This window comes from Dermochelys coriacea, chromosome 1 (genome assembly GCF_009764565.3).
Source record: "Dermochelys coriacea isolate rDerCor1 chromosome 1, rDerCor1.pri.v4, whole genome shotgun sequence".
Taxonomy (NCBI): domain Eukaryota; kingdom Metazoa; phylum Chordata; order Testudines; family Dermochelyidae; genus Dermochelys; species Dermochelys coriacea.
The window spans coordinates 34,880,221-34,901,196 of record NC_050068.2 but is presented as its reverse complement, the minus strand read 5'-3'; the positions used below and the strand labels follow the sequence as shown (position 1 = coordinate 34,901,196).

The following is a 20,976-nucleotide window of genomic DNA, read 5'->3' as shown; positions in this document are numbered from 1 at the left end:
ATTCTATTCTTAGACAAGTGTAAGTTTGAGATTACTCCAGATTACATTGGTATAATTACTAAGAGCAGAATCCATCCATAGGCAGTTTACTCATCTGTAGGAACAGTACAAATCTATAGTGCTGTAATACATATGCATATATATAATACACACACACACACACAAATGACCTACAATTCTGAAATAATCAAGGGCTAGATTGTGTCCCCTGATGGATGAACTAGGAACCTCTCTACTATACTTCCATGTATGCATAAGGCCAGCCACAGTTTTTCCTAAGAATTTCAGCTGCAGGACAGACCATCTTACACACCTACAGATATCCTGAGCCACCAAGGATGTAATCTAATGATAATTGTATCTGTGTGTGCAACTAATGAAGTTTTACATTATGACATTAAGTACTGCTTTGATAAAGTGTGTTCTCTGAGAGATTATACTTTGTGTTCTTAAAAAAAGAAAAATATATTACCCAGTGCCTATAGAACATATCTAGCTGAATCCATTCGTTATTTATGAACTTGATTGCCCTCCACTCTGCCTCTGTAAACTGTCGTTTCATAATGCGAAAGAAATCTGGAATTGAACCACTCCCTGTAAAATCAGAAATATTTACAACAAATATTTTAATACAAAATTAAGTTATAAGCAAATGAATTGCCTTATGTTACTATTCCAAGAAATAACTGTCATAATACAACATTCATTAGGAAAAAATATTTCTGAACTAAGCTTATTTGAAAATCTCAAAAATAAACAAGACTGTAAGTGCAGCTGTAGTCAATACAAAGAAATGTAAATATAGCCCACACATTAAAAGTGTACAGATGTTGATGAAAGCCGACTATGACAAATTATACATTTTAAAGAAAGTAAAAGAGCAAAAAAAGTCTTCACTCAGCTAAAGTGCTAACTTTAAAAGATGCATATTTGAGGAATAAAGCCATAAAAAAAAATCCCACACCTTCAGCAGTCTAAAATGACAGCATCTAATCATTTTGTTGACCCCATCATTAGTCACCTGTGAAAATAGTCAGCATAGGCACACAGCTTTCTATATTTGATTTCTTAATGTAATATTAATAAATCAATATACTATACAGTATTTATATTTACCTATCACTGTACTAAAATTAGACTGAGTCACCTGAAGTGCAGGGATGCTGTATCGTAGCTGACCTGCAACTATACACTTATTTTTCACATGTGCATTCACCTGCACTCAGCATATGATCTGCATCATCATTGTATGGCATAGCTCAGTAACCATACAATATGAAAATGCTGTACCCACGCTGGCTGAGATCCATTATTCCAAATTCTTGTTAAATATAAAAATTTAATTTTAAAAGTAGTTCCTTCTAATGGAACCAGAAGGGACAAGATGTGTGTTGGTATGGTGGGATTCAGAAGTTGATATCACCATGTATGTCTCCGAATGAACAAGATGATTTATAGTAGCCAGAGCGTAGTGAGCACGTTGCGGTATAACAGCAACTTGAAGGAGCATTTTGCTAACCTTTTAACTTAGGCCTTCTGCATCAGATTTTATTAAGTCCAGGATACAGTTATGTGAGCAGAAACAAGAAGCTTCAAGTTAACATTTAAATATGTTTAAATAGTCAAGCATGAGGGTGAAAATGTATTTTACATGTATTTAAAATGGTAAAAGTCTTCATTTAAAAATCAGTGCAGCCATAGATTTCAATAACAGTTCTCCTGTGGTTGAAACACTTTCCTCTACATTCCAGTCTTAATTTTACTTTTCACTAAGATGCTGCAGAATGTGCAGTTATATTTAGGGCCCTATCAAATTCACAGTCCATTTTTGTCAATTTCATGGTCAAAGGATTTTAAACATTGTAAATTTCATGATTTCAGTTATTTAAATCTGAAATTTAACAGTGTTGTATTTGTAGGGGTCCTGATCCAAAAAGGAGCTGGGGGTGGGGGAGGTGTCGCAAGGTTATTATAGGGGGTGGTTGCAGCCTTCAGATCTGGGCTCTTGGTCAACAGCTGCCATTCTCTGGCTGTCCAGCTCTGAATCTACATACAGAAAATTCTACAAATTGAAGGTATTTTGACAGGTTGTATATTTCTAAATACACATTTTTATTTTGGGCTCATTTCTGGGAGTTTCTTTTGCCAGTAATAAATACTATGGCACTGTCATAATGTCTTCACTAATTTGTATTCAATTAATTAATATGGCTAAAGTATACCTCACACTAAAACAAACATTTAGGTTTTCTGACCTATTTTGCTTTCCATTTTAGCAAGAACCAAATTATTAGTTGCAAAAGTCTTACATAGGAGTGATATTTTGGATGGGAGGTGATAACGGCAGCCCTAACCAGGTTCAAGAATACATTATAGCTAAGGAGCAGTGTCCTCTGACAGATAGATAGAAGTTGCAATAACCAACTGATTAAAAGATCCAGAACAACCCAAGGAGGCCAGAAGTCCTGCTCTTACTAGGGGGGAGAGATGTATTGTTAAAACTGGAGGCGTGCCATACTACCAAATTAATGTGCTGGTGAAAAACCTCGTCAGGCAAAGGATCCACCTAGATCAGGAACTGTATTCTCAATTAAAATAAATAATAATATCGACTATCTCTTAAGGGAAAGACTGTCTTATGGACGAATGCCCTGGATTTGAGGGGAGTGTATAACCCAGAATGTGATCAAGCTAATTGCAACCATATTATGTGCGTTCAGTCATCCTGAAATAATGAAATAGAACACCAAGTAGTTAAGGGTTAATTTGGAGACAGGCTTTTAAAAGCAAGGTCAAAACTAGCTATAGTTTCTGCCAGGAGGAGAGGACAAACAAGTAAACAATTGAGACTAAAAACCTTGGTGGTTGGAAAACCTTGAGTCTAGATGTCTCTGATATTAAGTTTATTGAAAGTTAGAAAAGTGATGCTATAATAGGAGTCATTATGACTTATGTGTTTTATAAAAGATTAGCTAACAGATTGTATTTGGGAGCAATCCTCTGAAGCCATCCTGAGATTTTTTACTGACACCCTTTCTCCCTGGGGGGTGAGCAACTGGCCACTGCACACCTGCTGTTAATTACTCAATACCCTTCCAGATGTTAGGTAAATATCTGGGATGCTCTAAATCTATTGCCCATGTTTGTGTGTGCTTAAATCTAATAAACTGCAGTTTTAGATAGAGCATGCTTAGTTGCATGAATCTCATCAGACTGAATTGCTGTGTTCCTGTTGATCTATTCCTATTACCCTGCTGGGAGTTCTGAAAACCTCAGGTAAGGGAAAGACTATCTTATGGACCACCTTTCCCAACCCCTCACCTCCCCTTATCCCTTTCATGATCAGAAAACTACAATACCAGCTCCAGAGACTCCACAGTTTAAGAGCTGTGAAGGACTGGGCTGCAGTCTCCCCCTGAAGCCCAGAAATTGCACGGCTGGAAATCCAGCCCTATAGAGTTCATGAAATTGCTGGACTTGCAGTTTCCAGCTCCCTCACAATCAGATTACTCAGAACATTACCCTCAGCTCTCAGACCTTCTTCCTCTCATTCACCTCCATCAGTCCAGAGCCACCACATCCATGCGATTTGCAGACTGTTGCCTGCCATTCCCTCTCCCACTCCTATAGTCCCTTCCCCATCCAGACCAAATCCACTCTCTGCCCCTCAGATTCCCTACTTCTCTTTGGTCCTAGTTTCCTTCATCTCCTTAGTTTCACTCCCCTGACACGCTCCGTAGGCCTCTCATCCTCAACAATCCTTTCCTTTTCACTGAAAAATCCTGTCACTCTCCTCTACAAGCCCCAGATACCGCTTCCTTCCTCCTCTGACTCCTCCTCATCTTCATTTCCCTCTCTGCCTTGTCCCGAGTCAACTCTCACTCCTAACACCAGCCCAGTGGTGGCTTCTCCCCAGTCCTGTTCCCACCACACTACCTAGGGCCAGGCTCCTTCATTCTCTCTTAATCAGGGTGGCTAAAAATCAATTTTAAAAAAGTTTTATTTAAATTAGATTTTTTTGATAAAATGCTTTTTGAGGGAAAAAACCTATCTAAAGATAGTTATAATTAAGAAACATTATAGCTCAAAGATATCTCATCATGGAATAGGGATTATAAATTCTAATTCTATAGTATGAGAATATATTCACGTAATGTTTAAGAAAAGTTTTGTAAACTAGTTCCAATAATTCATGGATTAGGGACCCAATCTTATAAGGTTCCAGGGGCTTCTGTATAGATTATTTAGGTGAATCTTTCTATCTACCCAATGGAGCTCAGTCTACACGATACCATCAGAGATGCTTAGTTTTGCAGTTCTCAAACTGGATTTGTCTCTCCAGAGATAACATGCTTGTTAACAGCAAAAAATGTTTTAAAATAAAATAAAAAAATAAAAAATATATGTGAGAAATAATAGACCTCAACCCTATTGTCCCTCTGCAAATTTGTGTAGATAGAGTCAATCCCTTACCTTTCTCTAAAAGTGCAAAGTTTCAAAAAGTTCAATGAAGAGAAGATTGTTGGGGGCGGAATAGATCTGGACAAGGAGAAGTAGTCTGGAGATAAATGTGAGAAGGGAAACGACAGGCAGTAGAAACAGAAGTGAAATGGTTTGAGCAGCATATTCCAGAAGTCTTGAGGTCTTTCTGAGTGTAGTCTTAATTGACTTGAGATCTACTATACCATTCTCTCACTAGAAGGGAAAACCTATAATGGCAGCAGTGATTTTTAAATCACTTTAAAAATGTCTAGTGTATACCTTCTAAATTTGAAACCTACAACTCTCTCAGAGTTGTGAAGAATATGTATTAAGGTTATAACTACCAACAAGAATGCACTTTTATGTAGAAATCCATGATTAAATAGAGTCTTCCTGATTAGTGATTTAAATCAAATTGATTTAAATCAAATCCACTCTGCTCTTAATCACCATCACACTGTTCCATGTCCCAATCAGTTTCTTCACACTTTCCTGCAGGGTCTGGGCCAGAGGATAGAGAATGCAGGTGTTCCCCTTTTAATGCATAAACACACTTCCCCTCCTTAACATTACTTTGAGAACAAAAACACGACCATAATTTATGGAAACTTAAAATTTTCAAAACAAAAACACTGCCAGATTTAAATCTAAGGCCATCGAATTATCTCCCATTTACAAAAACACCTGAATATGCAGAAATTTGGAAAGTTGTCAATGAATACTTTAATTTATAGACACACGATTAGAGAACCTTAACGTTGCCTGTCTAAACTTTAACATTATGTCAGTGTTGGCAACCCAAGAATATTTTGTAAGTGATGGGATTTTGGACCAGGGTTGGAGTCAGTCTCAGTCAGAGGCAAGAAGCTTCATCTCTTCCTTGGGTGGCGGGGGAGAGGGAAGGAGAGCAGGGAAGGGTCAGGAGGGCACCCCTCCCGAAGTAGCTGCCTGCCCCACTGCTCCGTCTCCTGAGATAGAGAAGCCGCTCAGGCTGGGTTGCTGCAGGATGCAGACAGAGCTCTCTCCCTCATCAACCTGCCACCTTTCTGACAGGAGAGGGGAGGGGATGGGAGCAGAGCAGAAAGAAGCCAGCAACTCAGTGTGACTAGTCTTACTCTTCCCATCCTGTGGGAAACATGACAGCTCCTCTGCTGCACCCCCACCCTTACTGCAACTCCTAGTCTGGGAAGGGGCAGAGGGCAATTAAGAACCCCTGGAGAAGCCCTTCCCAGCCTAGACTGGTGAGAAGGGGGATCCTGCTGCAGACAAAGAATTCTTTCCTGCAAGTGAATTTTCAGATAGTTTATTACTTATAGCAGACCAGAAACTGCACATCTGCATGGCACATTTCAAGCAGGTTTTCTAGCTGCATGTTATTTCTTACTTAGCAATAGAAGAAGAGAGATTCCTAAAGGACTTCTAAATAAGTGTAATCAGCACAGAGGCTCTTTCTTTGGTTAGACTTGCATTATTACACAAGCAGTGTTTATACCCTACTCTATGCTGGATAAAGCTAGAAAAGTTCTGCCAGAAGCTCAGTCTGCATGGATATCTACCCTGTTACATATATGTAATGTATACACAGATGACCATACAGCAGCTCTGCAGATTTGTCCTAGGGAAGCGTCGTTCCTTTCAATCCAGAAGGTGGAACTGGTTCTCACAAAAAGTGTTATGATCATCTGGGCACAAGGCTGACCCCATCTGAATCACAGATACACAATCCTGACTGTTTGGAAACATTTTCATGGGCTACATCAAAATAAATTGAACTCCTACACTTGAAAAATTTGAGTTCTGTTCACATAGAATTTCATGGTACTTCAGCCATACTCAGCATTGTTGAAGGAAAACATACATATTGAAGAAAGGGCAATTCTTGTTTTGATGGAAATAGTGGGGAGCTTGTGAGCAAAGAATAGGAGGGTACTTAGGATAGCTTGTACTTAAAGGAAAATAAAAATAAAGCAAGGCAAGCGTAAGTTTTTAAGCATGTACTATCATCTCAGATACTTGAGAAGCTACTAGACAAAGTGCCTTAAAAGTAAAAATCCTAACAAGACCTTCTTCCACAAATGGAGGATTACAGGCTCAAATGAAGAATTACAAAGAACCACACAAAATTCAGCCTCCAGTAGGGACCATTTATTTAACAGGTAGTTTATTTTTAACTAAATGTAGCCTTATGTTGCCATGTTTTGGTAAAGCTTTGTTATGTTCTGGTTTTACGAGGCCCAAAACACCTTTCCTCTTGACATTTCAGTGTAAGCTGCCTTTGATTTATTCACAATTTGAGGGTTTGAGATTGTTACATATGCAGTACATCTGCTTTTTTTATTTAAAAAAAAACAACCTCTGCTTTGTAAATGAAATTTGGCAGCGCTATTTGTATGTACGCATAAGGCATTTTTGTACATAAAATATTTTAAAGATAGTAATGAATCCAGACTAAAAATAAAGGAATTCTCAAGGCAAAATCTACTACCTATGCAATGGAATCCAGAGACAATAAGAGACTGCTATTTAACTTAAAAACAGACTCCTTTTGGAATCATAAATATTTTATACTGCAAAAATACGGTAGAAACCCTCTTGAAAATTTTTTTATGATTGTGAAGAATTAGGCTAGCAAAGTGATGCTAAAGTCCTGCATTATCAAGGTTGCAATAGTACCCCTGCTGCTTACTTAACTCAAAGCAGTACTGAAAAAGGATTCTCGTAGATTTAAAGCGATAGTAACAAACAAGGTCATAAACCTCCATGGGGAATTCTTAATCCATTCCAAAGCAATACCATATATGGCATGGTTTAAGGGATTAGTTGAATGCACATATATATGTTAGGTATATTGCTTTTGTGGGCCTGATTTTGCAATGCTTACTCAAAGTGAGTAGCTCCTACAGAATACGTTATCCAGAGCCCATTTCTGTAAGACATACTCACACAAGTAGTCTCAGCTGCAGTCACTGGGTATACTCTATGTGAGTTTCAGTTTGGAATGCTTTCTCAGGGTTCAGGGATGATTAAACAGAACTGAAGTTGTCAGGCTGAGATACTAGCTGAGGGTGTTACTGATGCCTTCAATTAGAAAAACACAATTGCATCTCTAATGGTCACTAACCCTTCTGGACAGATACTCATATATTTGTAGTTGCTCAAGAATCACAGGATCAGAAATTAGAGACAGAAAAGACCTTTATGGTCATCTTGTCTATCTCAGGGAAAAAACAGTTTTCTTTCCTACAATATATAATTATTTCAGAAATATTATTTTTGTTTGCAAATAATACAATTAGAGTTAAATTGACAAGCATCCAGAAGCTGCACAAAAAGTAATTTTCCCTCTGTTGATATTCACCCCTTCTTGTCAACTGTTGGAAATAGGCCACTTCCACCTTGATTGAATTGTCCCCGTTAACACTGACCCCCCAACTTGGTAAGGGAACTCCCATCTTTTCATGTGCTGTAATATATATACCTGCCTAATGTATTTTTCACTCCACGAATCTGATGAAGTGGGTTTTAGCCCACGAAAGCTTATGCTCAAATAAATTTATTAGTCCTGGTCTACACTACGAATGGAGGTCGAATTTTAGCAGCATTAGATCAATTTAACCCGGCACCCATATATGCAACAAAGCCAGTTTTGTCGACTTAAAGGGCTCTTAAAATCGATTTCTGTACTCCTCCCCAATGAGGGGAAATAGCGCTGAAATTGACATCGCCAGGTCAAATTTGGGTTAGTGTGGATGCAATTCGATGGTACTGGCCTCCTGGAGCTATCCCACAGTGCTTCACTGTGACCGCTCTGGACAGCACTCTGAACTCGGATGCACTGGCCACGTAGACAGGAAAAGCCCCACGAACTTTTGAATTTCATTTCCTGTTTGGCCAGTGGGGCAAGTTGATCAGCACAGGTGACCGTGCAGATCTCATCAGCAGAGATAAACCATGCAGTCCCAGAATCGCAAAAGAGCTCCACCATGGACTGAAAGGGAGGTACTGGATCTGATCGCTGTATGGGGAGACGAATCCATGCTATCAGAACTCCGTTCCAAAAGACGAAATGACAAAATATTTTAAAAAAATCTCCAAGGGCATGAAGGACAGAAGCTATCACAGGGACCTGCAGCAGCGCCACATGAAACTTAAGGAGCTTAGGCAAGCCTACCAAAAAACCCAAGAAGCAAACGCCCACTCGGGGTCAGAGCCCCAGACATGCCGCTTCTATGATGAACTGCATGAAATTCTAGGGGGTGCCCCTACCACTGCCCCACCTCTATACATGGACTCCTGAAAGGGAGGAGTCTCACGCAACAGGGATGAGGATTTTGAGGACGAGGACGATGATAGTGCACATCAGGCAAGTGGAGAAACCATTCTCCTCGACAGCCAGAAACTGTTTATCACCCTGGATCCAATACCTTCCCAACCCTCCCAACCTAGGCTCTCGGACCTTGAAGGAGGAGAAGGCAGCTCTGGTGAGTGTATCTTTGTAAATAAAATACACGGTTTAAAAGCAAGCGTGTTTAATGATTACTTTGCCCTGAAGACTTGGGATGCATTCGCGGCCAGTACAGCTACTGGAAAAGTCCGTTAACATGTTTGGGGATGGGGCGGAAATCCTCCAGGGACATCTCAATGAAGCTGTCCTGGAGGTACTTCCAAAGCCTTTGCAAAAGGTTTCTGAGGAGGGCACCCTTATTGCGTCCTCCATGATAGGACACTTTACCAAGGCAGGCCAGTAGCACATATTCTGGAATCATTGCATAAGAAAGCATGGCAGCGTGTGGTCCTGGTGTTTGCTGGCATTCAAGCCACATCCATTCTTTATTTCTCTGTGTTAGCCTTAGGAGAGTGATATCACTCACGGTCACCTGGTTGAAATAGGAGAATTTTATTCAGGGGACATTCAGAGGTGCCCATTCCTGCTGGGCTCTGTGCCTGTGGCTGAAAAGAAATCATCCCCGCTGTTACCCATGCAGTGGGGGGGAGGAGTGAAGTGATCATCCCAGAGAAGTGTGTGTGTGGGGGGGGGGGGAGTTGGGTTTGTGCTGCATGTTAACCCGAAAACATCAGCCCCTCCTTGTAAATGGCCAATGTGTCTTTCAATTTTAAATCTCCCTTTTTTTCCTCCCGCAGCTGCAAATGTTTCAATGCTGCAACCAGCATCTCTGTCCCAGAGGCTAGCACAGATAAGAATGCGAAAAAAACACACAAGTGTTGAAATGTTCTCTGAGCTCATGCAGTCCACCCAAACTGAAAGAGCCCAGCAGAATGCATGAAGGCAGACAATGGCAGAGTCCAGGAAAGCACAAAATGAATGTGAGGACAGGAGGGAAGCATAAGAGGATAGATGGCTGAAGCAATAGGAGAAGTGGCGGCAGCATGATGAAAGGAGGCAGGATGCAATGCTGAGGCTACTGGAGGATCAAACTGACATGCTCCGGCATATGGTTGAGGTGAAGGAAAGGCAGAGACCACCACTGCAGTCCCTGTGTAATCAACCGCCCTCCTTCCCAAGTTCCATAGCCTCCTCACCCAGACACCCAAGAATGCGTGGGGGGGCTCGGGGAACCCAACTACTCCACCCCAGAGAACTGCCTAAGCAACAGAAGGCTGGAATTAAATAAGTTTTGAAGTGCAGTGTGGCCTTGTCCTTCCCTCTTCCCCAACCCCTCCCAGGCTACCTTGGCAGTTATCCCCCCTATTTGTGTGATAAATTAATAAAGAATGCATGAATTTGAAACAACAATGACTTTATTGGCTCTGCAAGTGGTGATTGAAGGGGGAAAAGGGAGGGTGGTTGGCTTACAGGGAAGTAGAATGCACCAAGGGGGTGGGTTTTCAGCAAGGAGAAACAAATAGAACTGTCACACCGTAGCCTGGTCAGTCATGAAACTGGTTTTAAAAGCTTCTCTGATGCACAGCGTGCCCTGCTGTGCTCTTCTAACCGCCCTAGTGTCTGGCTGCACGTAATCAGCGGCCAGGCAATTTGTCTCAAGTTTCCACCCCGCCATAAACGTCTCCCCCTTACTCTCATAGATATTGTGGAGCACACAGCAAGCAGTAATAACAATAGGAATATTGGTTTCGCTGAGGTCTAACCGAGTCAGTAAACTGCACCAGCACGCTTTTAAACATCCAAATGCACATTCTAACACCATTCTGCACTTGCTCAGCCTATAGTTGAACAGCTCCTGCCTACTGTCCAGGCTGCCTGTGTACGGCTTCATGAGCCATGGCATTAAGGGGTAGGCTGGGTCCCCAAGGATAAGTATAGGCATTTCAACATCCCCAATGGTTATTTTCTGGTCTGGAAAGTAAGCCCCTTGCTGCAGCCGTTAATACAGACCAGAGTTCCTGAAGATGCAAGCGTCATGTACCTTTCCTGGCCATCCCACATTGATGTTGATGAAACGTCTCTTGTGATCCACCAGTACTTGCAGCACCATTGAAAAGTACCTCTTTTGGTTTATGTACTCGCTGCCTTGGTGCTCCGGTCCCAAGATAGGGATATGCATTCCATCTATCGCCCCACCAGTTAGGGAATCCCATTGCAGCAAAGCCATCCATTATGACTTGCACATTTCCCAGAGTCACTACCCTTGATAGCAGCAGCTCAGTGATTGTGTTGGCTACTTGCATCACAGCAGCCCTCACAGTAGATTTGCCCACTCCAAATTGATTCCCGACTGACCAGTAGCTGTCTGTCATTGCAAGCTTCCAGAGGACTATTGCCACTTGCTTTTGAACTGTGAGGGCTGCTCTCATGTTGGTATTCTTGCGCTTCAGGGCAGGGGAAAGCAAGTCACAAAGTTCCTTGAAAGTGCCCTTACACATGCGAAAGTTTCGCAGCCACTGGGAATCGTCCCAGACCTGCAACACTATGCGGTCCCACCAGTCTGTGCTTGTTTCACAGGCCCAGAATTGTCGTTCCAAGGCATGAGCCTGCTCCATTGCCACTAGGATGGCCAAATTGCTAGGGCCCGTGCTTTGAGAGAAGTCTGTGTCCATGTCCTCATCACTCTTGTCACCATGCTGCCATCACCTCCTTTTGCAGGTTCTGGTTCTGCATATACTGCATGATAATGCGCGAGGTGTTTACAATGCTCATAACTGCCACAGTGATCTGAGCAGGCTCCATGCTTGCCGTGGTATGGTGTCTGCAGGAGAGCAGAGTGGCAGCGGAAGCAGTCATTCAATGACGATGGTTTGCAGACCTATGGCACCGTGTGCTGCCAGGCCACAACAGCTGAGCGGGCTACGTACTTGCCGTGTTATGGTGAGACAAGAGCAGCTGAGCAGAGCTGCAGCAGAAGCGGCCCTGCGAGACCACCAGGAAAGCAGAATGGCAGCAGAAAGCGGTGACTGACAACCTGCAAGGTGGATTCAAGAGAGAAGCGGAAGCGGGAGCCTATGAGAGACAATATGGAGAAATTCACTATCGAGACAAGAGCAGGAGAGCAGAGAGGCAGCGAAAACGGTGGTTCGATGACGACGGTTAGCAGTCCTACTGCGCAATCTGCTGAAAGCAGTATGGCGCCCAAATGGAAAAAAGGTGTAAAACGATTGTCTGCCATTGCTTCCACAGAGGGAGGGGCAACTGACTACGTGTACCCAAAACCACCCGCGAGAGTGTTTTTGCCCCATCAGGCATTGGGAGCTTACCAGAATTCCAATGGGTGGCGGAGACTGCAGGATAGCTACCCACAGTGCAATGCTCCAAAAGTCGACACTAGTCTTGGTACTGTGGACGCATTCTGCTGACTTAATGCGCTTAGTGAGGACACACACAATTGACTGTATAAAATCGCTTTCTAAAAATCAACTTCTATAAATTTGACCTAATTTCATAGTGTAGACATACCCTTAGTCTCTAAAGTAACACAAGGATTCCTCATTGCTTTTGAAAGTTAAAGGTCTTCCCCAACTCACTTTATCTTTTACCATCCAGAAAATATTACTCCTGTCTTTCAAACAGATCAAAGACATCAGGGCTCCATTTTGTTATTTGCTGAGAATGTGAACTGTTCTTAAAGAGGTTTATTATTTAGCTTCTTGTGCAAACCCAACAGGTGAAGCTAAGATATTACTTCTGTACCCAGAAGAAATGGTGTAAATCTTCCGTTTTCTTTTAAAGAAAGTTAACTTTTCTTTAACCTACATTTTTTGCCTGCTTCTCCTCCCACAACAATAGAACTGTGAGTCACATGTAGTTAATGAAGGTCCCTGATGTAAAACTGGAATAATTGAGATGAGAATCAATTCCTTATAGTGTATAACATCACTTGCCTGGTAATGTTTAGGTTCATCAGATTCATAAGAGGTAACCTGCAAAGACTTTTCTTTAATTAACCTGTGCACTTTTTTGGCATCTGTATTTTTTTTTTAATCCAACTATAAGAGTTTTCTTGGTTTTTACATTACAAATTCAGGTTGTGGCTATCCTAAAGACTTTCTGAAGTCTGGAAAAACTAGTGAAAACAACAGCATTACAAGAGAGGCAAGAGTGAAAGTTGAGGAACTGAAAGGGAGGAGAGAGGGATTTTATTTGATCAGCCTATTTAAACGTGCTTTGCGTTTAAATCTGTTTGTGGTAACATCTGTTTAACTTCAATGACAGATTAACTTTTTGTTAATCATTGTAAAAGATGGGGCACCCTAAAATATGCTTTGGAGGAGATCAAAAGGTCCTGCAGTACTACCAGGAAAAAGTAATCTACCAGATAGGTCTACGTTTTAAAAAAATAAGCAGAGAAGAAAACCCCCTTCTCCACTTTACCCCAAACTTTCAGTCTCTCTTTAAAAATTAGAATGTTAAAAGTACAAGCCTAATATTTTCTTTACTTATCAGCCTTAAGGTAATATTTTCTGTTATTTTAGAGTCATCAATCCAGATTGAAGGAAAATGTACAGTGGTATCTCCATTGCATTAAACAAACTATCTGGAACTTAGGACAATGACAATACATCCGAGGGTCTATATAATGCATGATTTTAACAACTTCAGAGATAATATGGCTCAAATCCTACTTGTCCCTATTTAATCTTTTAGGTATGTAGTATAAATAGTCTTTAAGCAAATGATGAGAGAAAGATATTGCTATATACCTGACCATTCAAAACTGGACAAAAATGAAATTATTTTCCACAGTCTACTTCACAGCTAATCAGCTGCTTAACTATTTTTGGTCAGTACTTATTGTAGTTCCACATTCAGACTAATGAACCAGAGATTAAAAGCACTATATCTCATCAGCTGTCCCAACCACCCAGTCTCTGAAAAGAAACATTTTAAGAGTATTCGTTGGCAGAATACGGCTTGTATAATCTTCTCTCAGACTTCTTGGAAATTATCAGCTAAAACTGAAAAAGTTGGTAACAAAGTCAGACATTATATTTAGGCCAGAAGAATAGGTTTTTCTAGAAGGTAATGAAAGAAATATTAATTTCATCTGATAATTGTGTAACGAGGAAATAAAATGTCCCTCCCTGAATCACTTACGTTTTGTTCCTAAGAGCATACTGAAAACCAGGAAAATACATTAGATTTTTGAGAAGACTAGTTTCCCATAGGGAAACTTTACTTTCACTGGGAAGTCAATTAATAACATTTCCTCCCAATAAGGAAATCATACTGTGCAAGGAGAAAATGCTGTATGCTATTTTTTTCTTTCTTTCCAGAAACATTACACACCAAGTGACCACTTTTCTTAGAGCTACAGGTGCCTGTAATGTTAAACTGGATTAATGCCACACAATGAAAAAAAATTACAGTTAACTATTCCAGACTAGCACAGAACCTACTAATACTAGTCAAAATATGATCAACTGGGATATTATTTTGTCCTAGTCATTCTCATGGTCCAGATGATACATTAACCTAATTTAAATCATTTTGTTGACCCATATTTGTTCTATATTATTCTTATGGAAAAGACTTATGGTCTTTTGTTAGCAATGGCCCTGAATTAATAATCCTAAATACAGATGAATAATTATTGTAATATCACACAAACCGTTAAACTTTCATGAGCCAGCATTAACAAGTAGTCAATCTATGTTCATTAAGCAAGCCTTTTGTTCAGCCTTCATTAAATGTGAAAGGCCATATCATAGTGGACTGAACTTTCCCACTCCTCAAATTATACTGGCATAGTGACAAGTTTGACACGTTGCCCCTCCTAACACTGAAGAGAGGGCATAAGCAATTAACCTCAACACAATGTCATATCTCTGTCACCATCCAATTATTAAACATGGTGTATGGGCTTCAGCAGGAGTACACTTAGGTGTAATTAATTCTTGTCAGTAAACTTTCAAAAATGCCAGATACTCTGAAATTTTGGTAGTATGGTTTATTAATTCCTGCCATGCTAAACATCTGTTTGGAACATATACTTGCTGGTGGGCAGCTTAACAATTCAGGCGTTTATTGGCATGATCAAACCAGTGTGATTTTTCTCCCCTCTTCCGAAAGTATTTAAACAAGTCTTTATTTCCTTTCGTGGTTCATGAAGCCATCATGCTTCTTGTTTTGTTTGTGCTTACAGTGGATAACTAAAAGAAAAGGTTTCAGAGTAGCAGCCGTGTTAGTCTGTATTCGCAAAAAGAAAAGGAGTACTTGTGGCACCTTAGAGACTAACAAATTTATTAGAGCATAAGCTTTCGTGAGCTACAGCTCACTTCAAAATGCATCCGATGAAGTGAGCTGTAGCTCACGAAAGCTTATGCTCTAATAAATTTGTTAGTCTCTAAGGTGCCACAAGTACTCCTTTTCTTTTCTTTTTTTTTTTTTTTTTTTTTTTTTTAAAAGAAAAGGAAAATGATCAATAATAGAATATGAGATTTGGTAACTTGTCCATGTCATTGGTAAAAAGCACAATTCTCCCAGAACCTTCCACCAAGTGCTTGTAAGGCCAAGCCCAGTAGAGGTTGGTATGTATGGGGTATTTCAGGAGAAAGGTAATATAATGAGGAAGTGTTGCATCATGAACATTGTTGCACACGAGGGCATGATCTGAAGTTTGGAGATGCAGTTAGAAACTATGGTTGAGTTTTGAAGGCAATCTGAGTGGATGATGGAGGAAGGGAGAGAGGATGCTGAAGGGAAACCTGAAGACTTCTGGATGCATGCTGGATTAGAAAACTCTGAGGGTAGAAGGCTGGATGAAGAAAGTGGTATGTAACTACGAGAACAAGGCAGAGGAAAAAAGACTGGCTAAAAAAGGAGAAATTGAGTTGAGGAACAGGGTTGATGAGCTGGAAAATTAAGGTAGAGGCAGTCAGTAACAGAAGATGGGAGGGTAAGAAGGAAGAGAAACGCAGCTAGTCCTACAAAAAGGGAGGAGACAATGGAGATAGCCAGAGTTTGGAGCCCAAAGAGGATAGAGGATGACTTGCAGAAGTTTGTAAATGAGAACAGAAGACAAGTAGACTTGCAGCCAGAGAGAAAAGAAGGGGGAAGGCCACAGAATTGCATCAATGCCAGGAAGAGACAGGTCTATGTGATCAGGGACTCCCTACTAAGAAGAACAGACAGGACTGTCGCCAGAACTGATCCAAAGAACAAAAGATTGAGGTGTCTGATGGGAGCTAAGATACAGGATGTGGACCTGAGACTAAACGAGGATACTAATAGGAGTGAGAAAGAATCCACTCAGCGTTATTCAGGTTGGAACAAATGATACTTCTAGATTCTCACTCAGACGATTCAAGGAAGACTATGCCAGGCTGGGGAAGGTGCTTAAAGAAATGGAAACTCAGGTGAGTTTTAAGTGGGATTCTACCTGTCCCTAGAAGAGGAAAATGAAGGCGAAACCAGATTATGATGATCAACAGATGACTCAGAGAATGGTGCTATAACGAGAGCTTAGGGATGTTCGACTACTGGGAGGCATTCACAGAGGACTGTTCTCATGGGATGGATTCCACCTGGGTAGGGAAGGAAAGACTTCTGGGATAGAGGTTGGCACAAGTGATTTAAAAGAGCTTTAAACCAGGAATTCAGGGAAGATGGTTGGGAGATGCTCATGAAATCTCCACACTTGATCCTAATATTGAGCAAGAGGAAAGGGGGAGAGGGGGATAGCTCCGTGGTTTGAGCATTGGCCTGCTAAACCCAGGGTTGTGGGTTCAATCCTTGAGGGGGTCATTTAGGGATCTGAGGCAAAAATTAGGAATTGGTCCTGCTTTGAGCAGGGGGTTGGACTAGATGACCTCCAGAGGTCCCTTCCAACCCTGCTATTCTATGATTCTATGAAAATCAAGTAAAAAAGGATACAGCAATGGAGAAAGGAACTACAAAAGGAAAGGCATTGCCAATACCACTGACAGTAATAGTCAGGTAGGCCAGTGGTCAGTGGGATAATGCTTGGGGTCTATTACAGACCCCCATGATTTGATCTGGATTTGGCTAGAGACCTCTAATATTTTTAATGAAAAAAAAATATTACTGGGAATTGTGAGATTATGGGAGACTTCGATTTCCCAGATACAAATTGAAGGACAAATGCTACTAATAATGGCAGGGCCACATGTTACTAGATGTAATAGCTGACAGATTTCTTCACCAAATACTCACTGAACCAATAACACTTTAGATTTAGTATTGTAAACAGCAAGGATCTCATAGACCAACTAGTTGTAGAAGACAACCTTGTTTTGAGTGGGGAGTTAATTCAATTTCAACTAAATGGAAGGATAAATAAAAACAGGTCTTCAACCAGAATCCTTGATTTCAAAAAGGCAAACTTTAAAAAAATTAAGGGAATTAGGGAAGTGGACTGGACAGAAGAACTCAAGGATTTGAATGAGAAGGAGGTTTGGGATTATTCTACGTCAAAGTTGCAGAAACTATCTGAAGCTTGTATCCCAAGCAAGGGGAAAACATTGGTGGGGAAGGCTTGTAGACCAAGCATCTCAAACATATTATTAAGTGAAGGCAGAAAGTGTAAAAGGAATGGAAGAGATGGGTCAGCAGGAAAAGCTACCTCTGAGATCATAAAGTACAGGGGGAAAGTCAGACCTGCCCAAAACCAAGCAGAGTTGGGCCTTCCAAAGGAAATTAAAACCAACAGTAAAAGGTTCTTTAGCCATATAACTAAAAAGAAAATAAGGAAAGAAGAAGTGGGACTGTTAAGCACAGAGGATGGGGTGGAGATTTAAAATAATCTAGATACTGCCCAACACCCAAATGAATACTTCACCTCCATTTTTAATAATGGTAATGAGGAGCTTGGGGGCAGTGGCAGGGTGGCTAATGGGAATGAGGATATGGAAGATGAATTACCACATCCAAGGTGGAAGCCAAATTCAAATAGCTTAATGGGACCAAATCAGGGACGCCAGGTAATTTCCATCTGAGAATATTAAATGAACTGGCACATGAAACTGTAAGCCCAATAGCAAGGATTTTTAATAAATCCATAAATTCAAGGCTGTACTCTGTGGGGGGAGAACTGCAAATACAGTACCCATATTTAAGAAACGGGTACCCATATTTAAGAAAATACCCAAATACAGTACCCATATTTAAGAAAAAAAGTGATCCAGGAAACTACAGGTCCATTAATTTGACCACAATTGAATGCAAGGTCTTAAATTTTTTTTTGAAAGAGAGTAGTTTAGGGGACAAAGGTAAACGATAATTGGAATAATAAAATACAACATGGTTTTACATACGGTAGATTGTGCCAGACCAACCTGACCTCTTTTTTTGAGAGTTGATTTTCTAGACAAAGGAAATGCAGCAGATCTAATCTACCTGGATTTCAGTAAAGCAGTTGATATAATTTTACATGGGAAATTATTAGTTAAATTGGAGAAGATGGCAATTAATACAAGAATTGAAAGGCGGGTAAGGAACTAGTTAGAAAGGAGACAACAGGTCATGTTGAAAGGTGAACTGTCAGGCTACATGGAGGTTACTAGTCAAGTTTCCCAGCGATCAGTTTTGGTACCAAATTTATTTGACATTTTCATTAATGACCTTGGTACAAAAAGTGGGTGTGCATTAATAAAATTTGAGGACAATACAAAGTTTGGTAGGTATTGCCAATGCAGAGGAGGACCAGAATATCAAACAAAAAGATCTGGATGACCTTGAAAACTGCAGTAATAAAAATGGGATGAAATTTAATAAAGCAAAATCATGGATTTAGGGATTGAACTGGGGATTTATCAATTGGAAGCAACAAAGGAAGCAAAAGACCTGGGAGTACTGGTTGTTCATTGGATGAATAGGAGGCATGAATGTGATGTGGCTGTGAAAAAGACCAATGCAATCCTCATATGAATCAGGTGAGATACATCCAGTAGAGACAGCGAAGGGTTATTAGCATTATACTAACGATATATACACTGTTGAGATCTCCTCTGGAATACTGTGTGCAATTCTAGTCTCCAATAATTTAAGAAAGATGAATTCAAACTGGAGCAGGTGCAGAGTAGGGCTACTAGAATGATCAGAGGAATAGAGAATCTACCTTACAAGAGGGAGACTAGGCTAAACAAGCCAAGCTCCTTAACAAAACAAAGGATGAGGGGAGATAGGATTGCTTTCTATAAATACAGCAGAGAGATAACTCCTCTCCCTGCCTAGTGTTTATTTAAGTTAAAGGCCAATGCCAGCACAAGAAAAAACACATAAAAGATGGCCATGAATAAGTTTAGGCTTGAAATTAGACAAAGATTTTTTACTATCAGAGGAGTGACATTTTGGAACAGCCCTCCAAGGGGAGTAGGGGCGAGGGGGAAGAGAGAAGAAATCTAACTTGTTTTAAGACTGAGCTGGATACATTTATGGAGGGGATGGTATGATGCAATTGCCTTTAATGGCATATGGTCCATTCATGACTACTATTAGCAAATATTTCTAATGGCTAAAGATGGGACATCAGATGAAGAAGGAAGTTACTGTTACTACAGAGAATTCTTTCCCAGGTGTCTGGCTGGTAAGTCTCATCCATATGCTGATGGTCAAATTGACTGTCATATTTCGGGTTGGGAAGGAATTTTCCCCCAGATAGCATTGGCAGAGACCCTGGATTTTTTTTTTTTTTGCCTTCCTTTGCAATGTGGGGCTTGCTGGTTTGAACTAGAGTAAATGGTACATTCTGTCTAAATTGAAGTCTTTATATCATGATTTGAGGTCTCTAGTAACTCAGCCAGGAGTGGGCAAGGTTCCGTGGCCTGCGACGCGCAGCAGGTCATACTAGATGATCAAGATCGTCCCTTCTGGCCTTAAAGTCTATGAATAAATTAACATCTTCCACAGCATGATTAGAGCAATCATCGCATTTTTTTCAAGATAGCAAGAGCTCTGATTGTTGTTCAACACTTATAGTAAATATAATGGTGTTCAGCTGATTTTATTTAAAGGAATAGATTTTTTACCAAAGCAACATGGTGGTAGTTGCAGGGGGTGACTGCAGACGTCAGAAGTGTCATACATGCTCAGAACTCCTTGCTGAATGACAGGTTTTTGTAAGCATTACATACCTAAGATGAGCAAGACCTTCCCCTTGTCTGTTTGTCTCTCTCTCTCTCTCTCTCTCTCTCTCTCTGAGTGTGTGTGGAGACAAGATACTGTTAGGACAGAGGCATCCATCACTTATGACCAGATATTGCTGAAGAACTGTAGTCTTACACTACAGTATTTCCTGCCAAGCTACCAGGTTCTCTCAAACTTTTTATTCATTTGATGAAATTCTGTACTACTAAGTCCTGCTACACATGCAAAAACCCTGAAAGATAAACTATTTTGGTAAATTACCATCCAGAAATAAAAACCTCTGGCCTTTAAATCTATCTATTATACTCACAAAAGAGAAATGTTAACAGTTATCAGAACCATAATCATCCAACAGCAAGATACTCCTATGAAAAAGATCTACCAAACACATTCCCGTCCAAATCTGGTTACAGGGATTCATGCTTCTGTAACATCTATTTGATTACCACAGATATATTAAGAATGAAGTTCCATACCATAAGAAAGCTCAACGTGGTTCAGAACACATCAGCTTGCCTGCTCAGCAACATATCATGTTGATTAGCCACTCTCTCCACTTGTTCTCCATTGTACAGAGCCCAGGTAAAGGTTCCTGTCCTGATTTTTTAAGCCCAGCATGGGACAAGTCCTAATTACTTGAGAGAGAGAGACACACAAACACACTGACGGACTAGGACCATGGTCTTCCACTGCAGCTATGTTAGACAACAACAATGAAACTGTTCCAGGGGGCCTTGTGACTGCAGGAGTAAGAATTTTCATAGGAGCCTGTCCAAGAATATGTAACTCATTGCCACATGAAAAAATAATGAACATTATCCTCCATGCATTTAGAGCTAAATGCAAAACTCACCTTTTCCTCCAAGGTTTTACACAATAATGCCCCCACTTTCATGCCTATGCAAACAAACAAAAAACTAACCCATCAAATCCCAAAGAAAACCCAATCCTACGCCTTGCTAACAGGAAAGAAAATT

The 20,976-nt window shown here is 40.6% G+C and overlaps 1 protein-coding gene across 2 annotated transcripts in view; it reads right to left on the bottom strand.

Annotated features, from left to right (window-relative positions):
• Positions 1-20,976, bottom strand: part of AASDHPPT (aminoadipate-semialdehyde dehydrogenase-phosphopantetheinyl transferase) — a 61,551-nt gene that overhangs the window by 26,880 nt on the left and 13,695 nt on the right. For both annotated transcript variants that reach the window (XM_038398261.2, XM_038398280.2), the window contains exon 3: positions 473-594. In XM_038398261.2, coding sequence (XP_038254189.1) covers positions 473-594 — 122 coding nt within the window. The remainder of the gene's footprint in view (positions 1-472; positions 595-20,976) is intronic.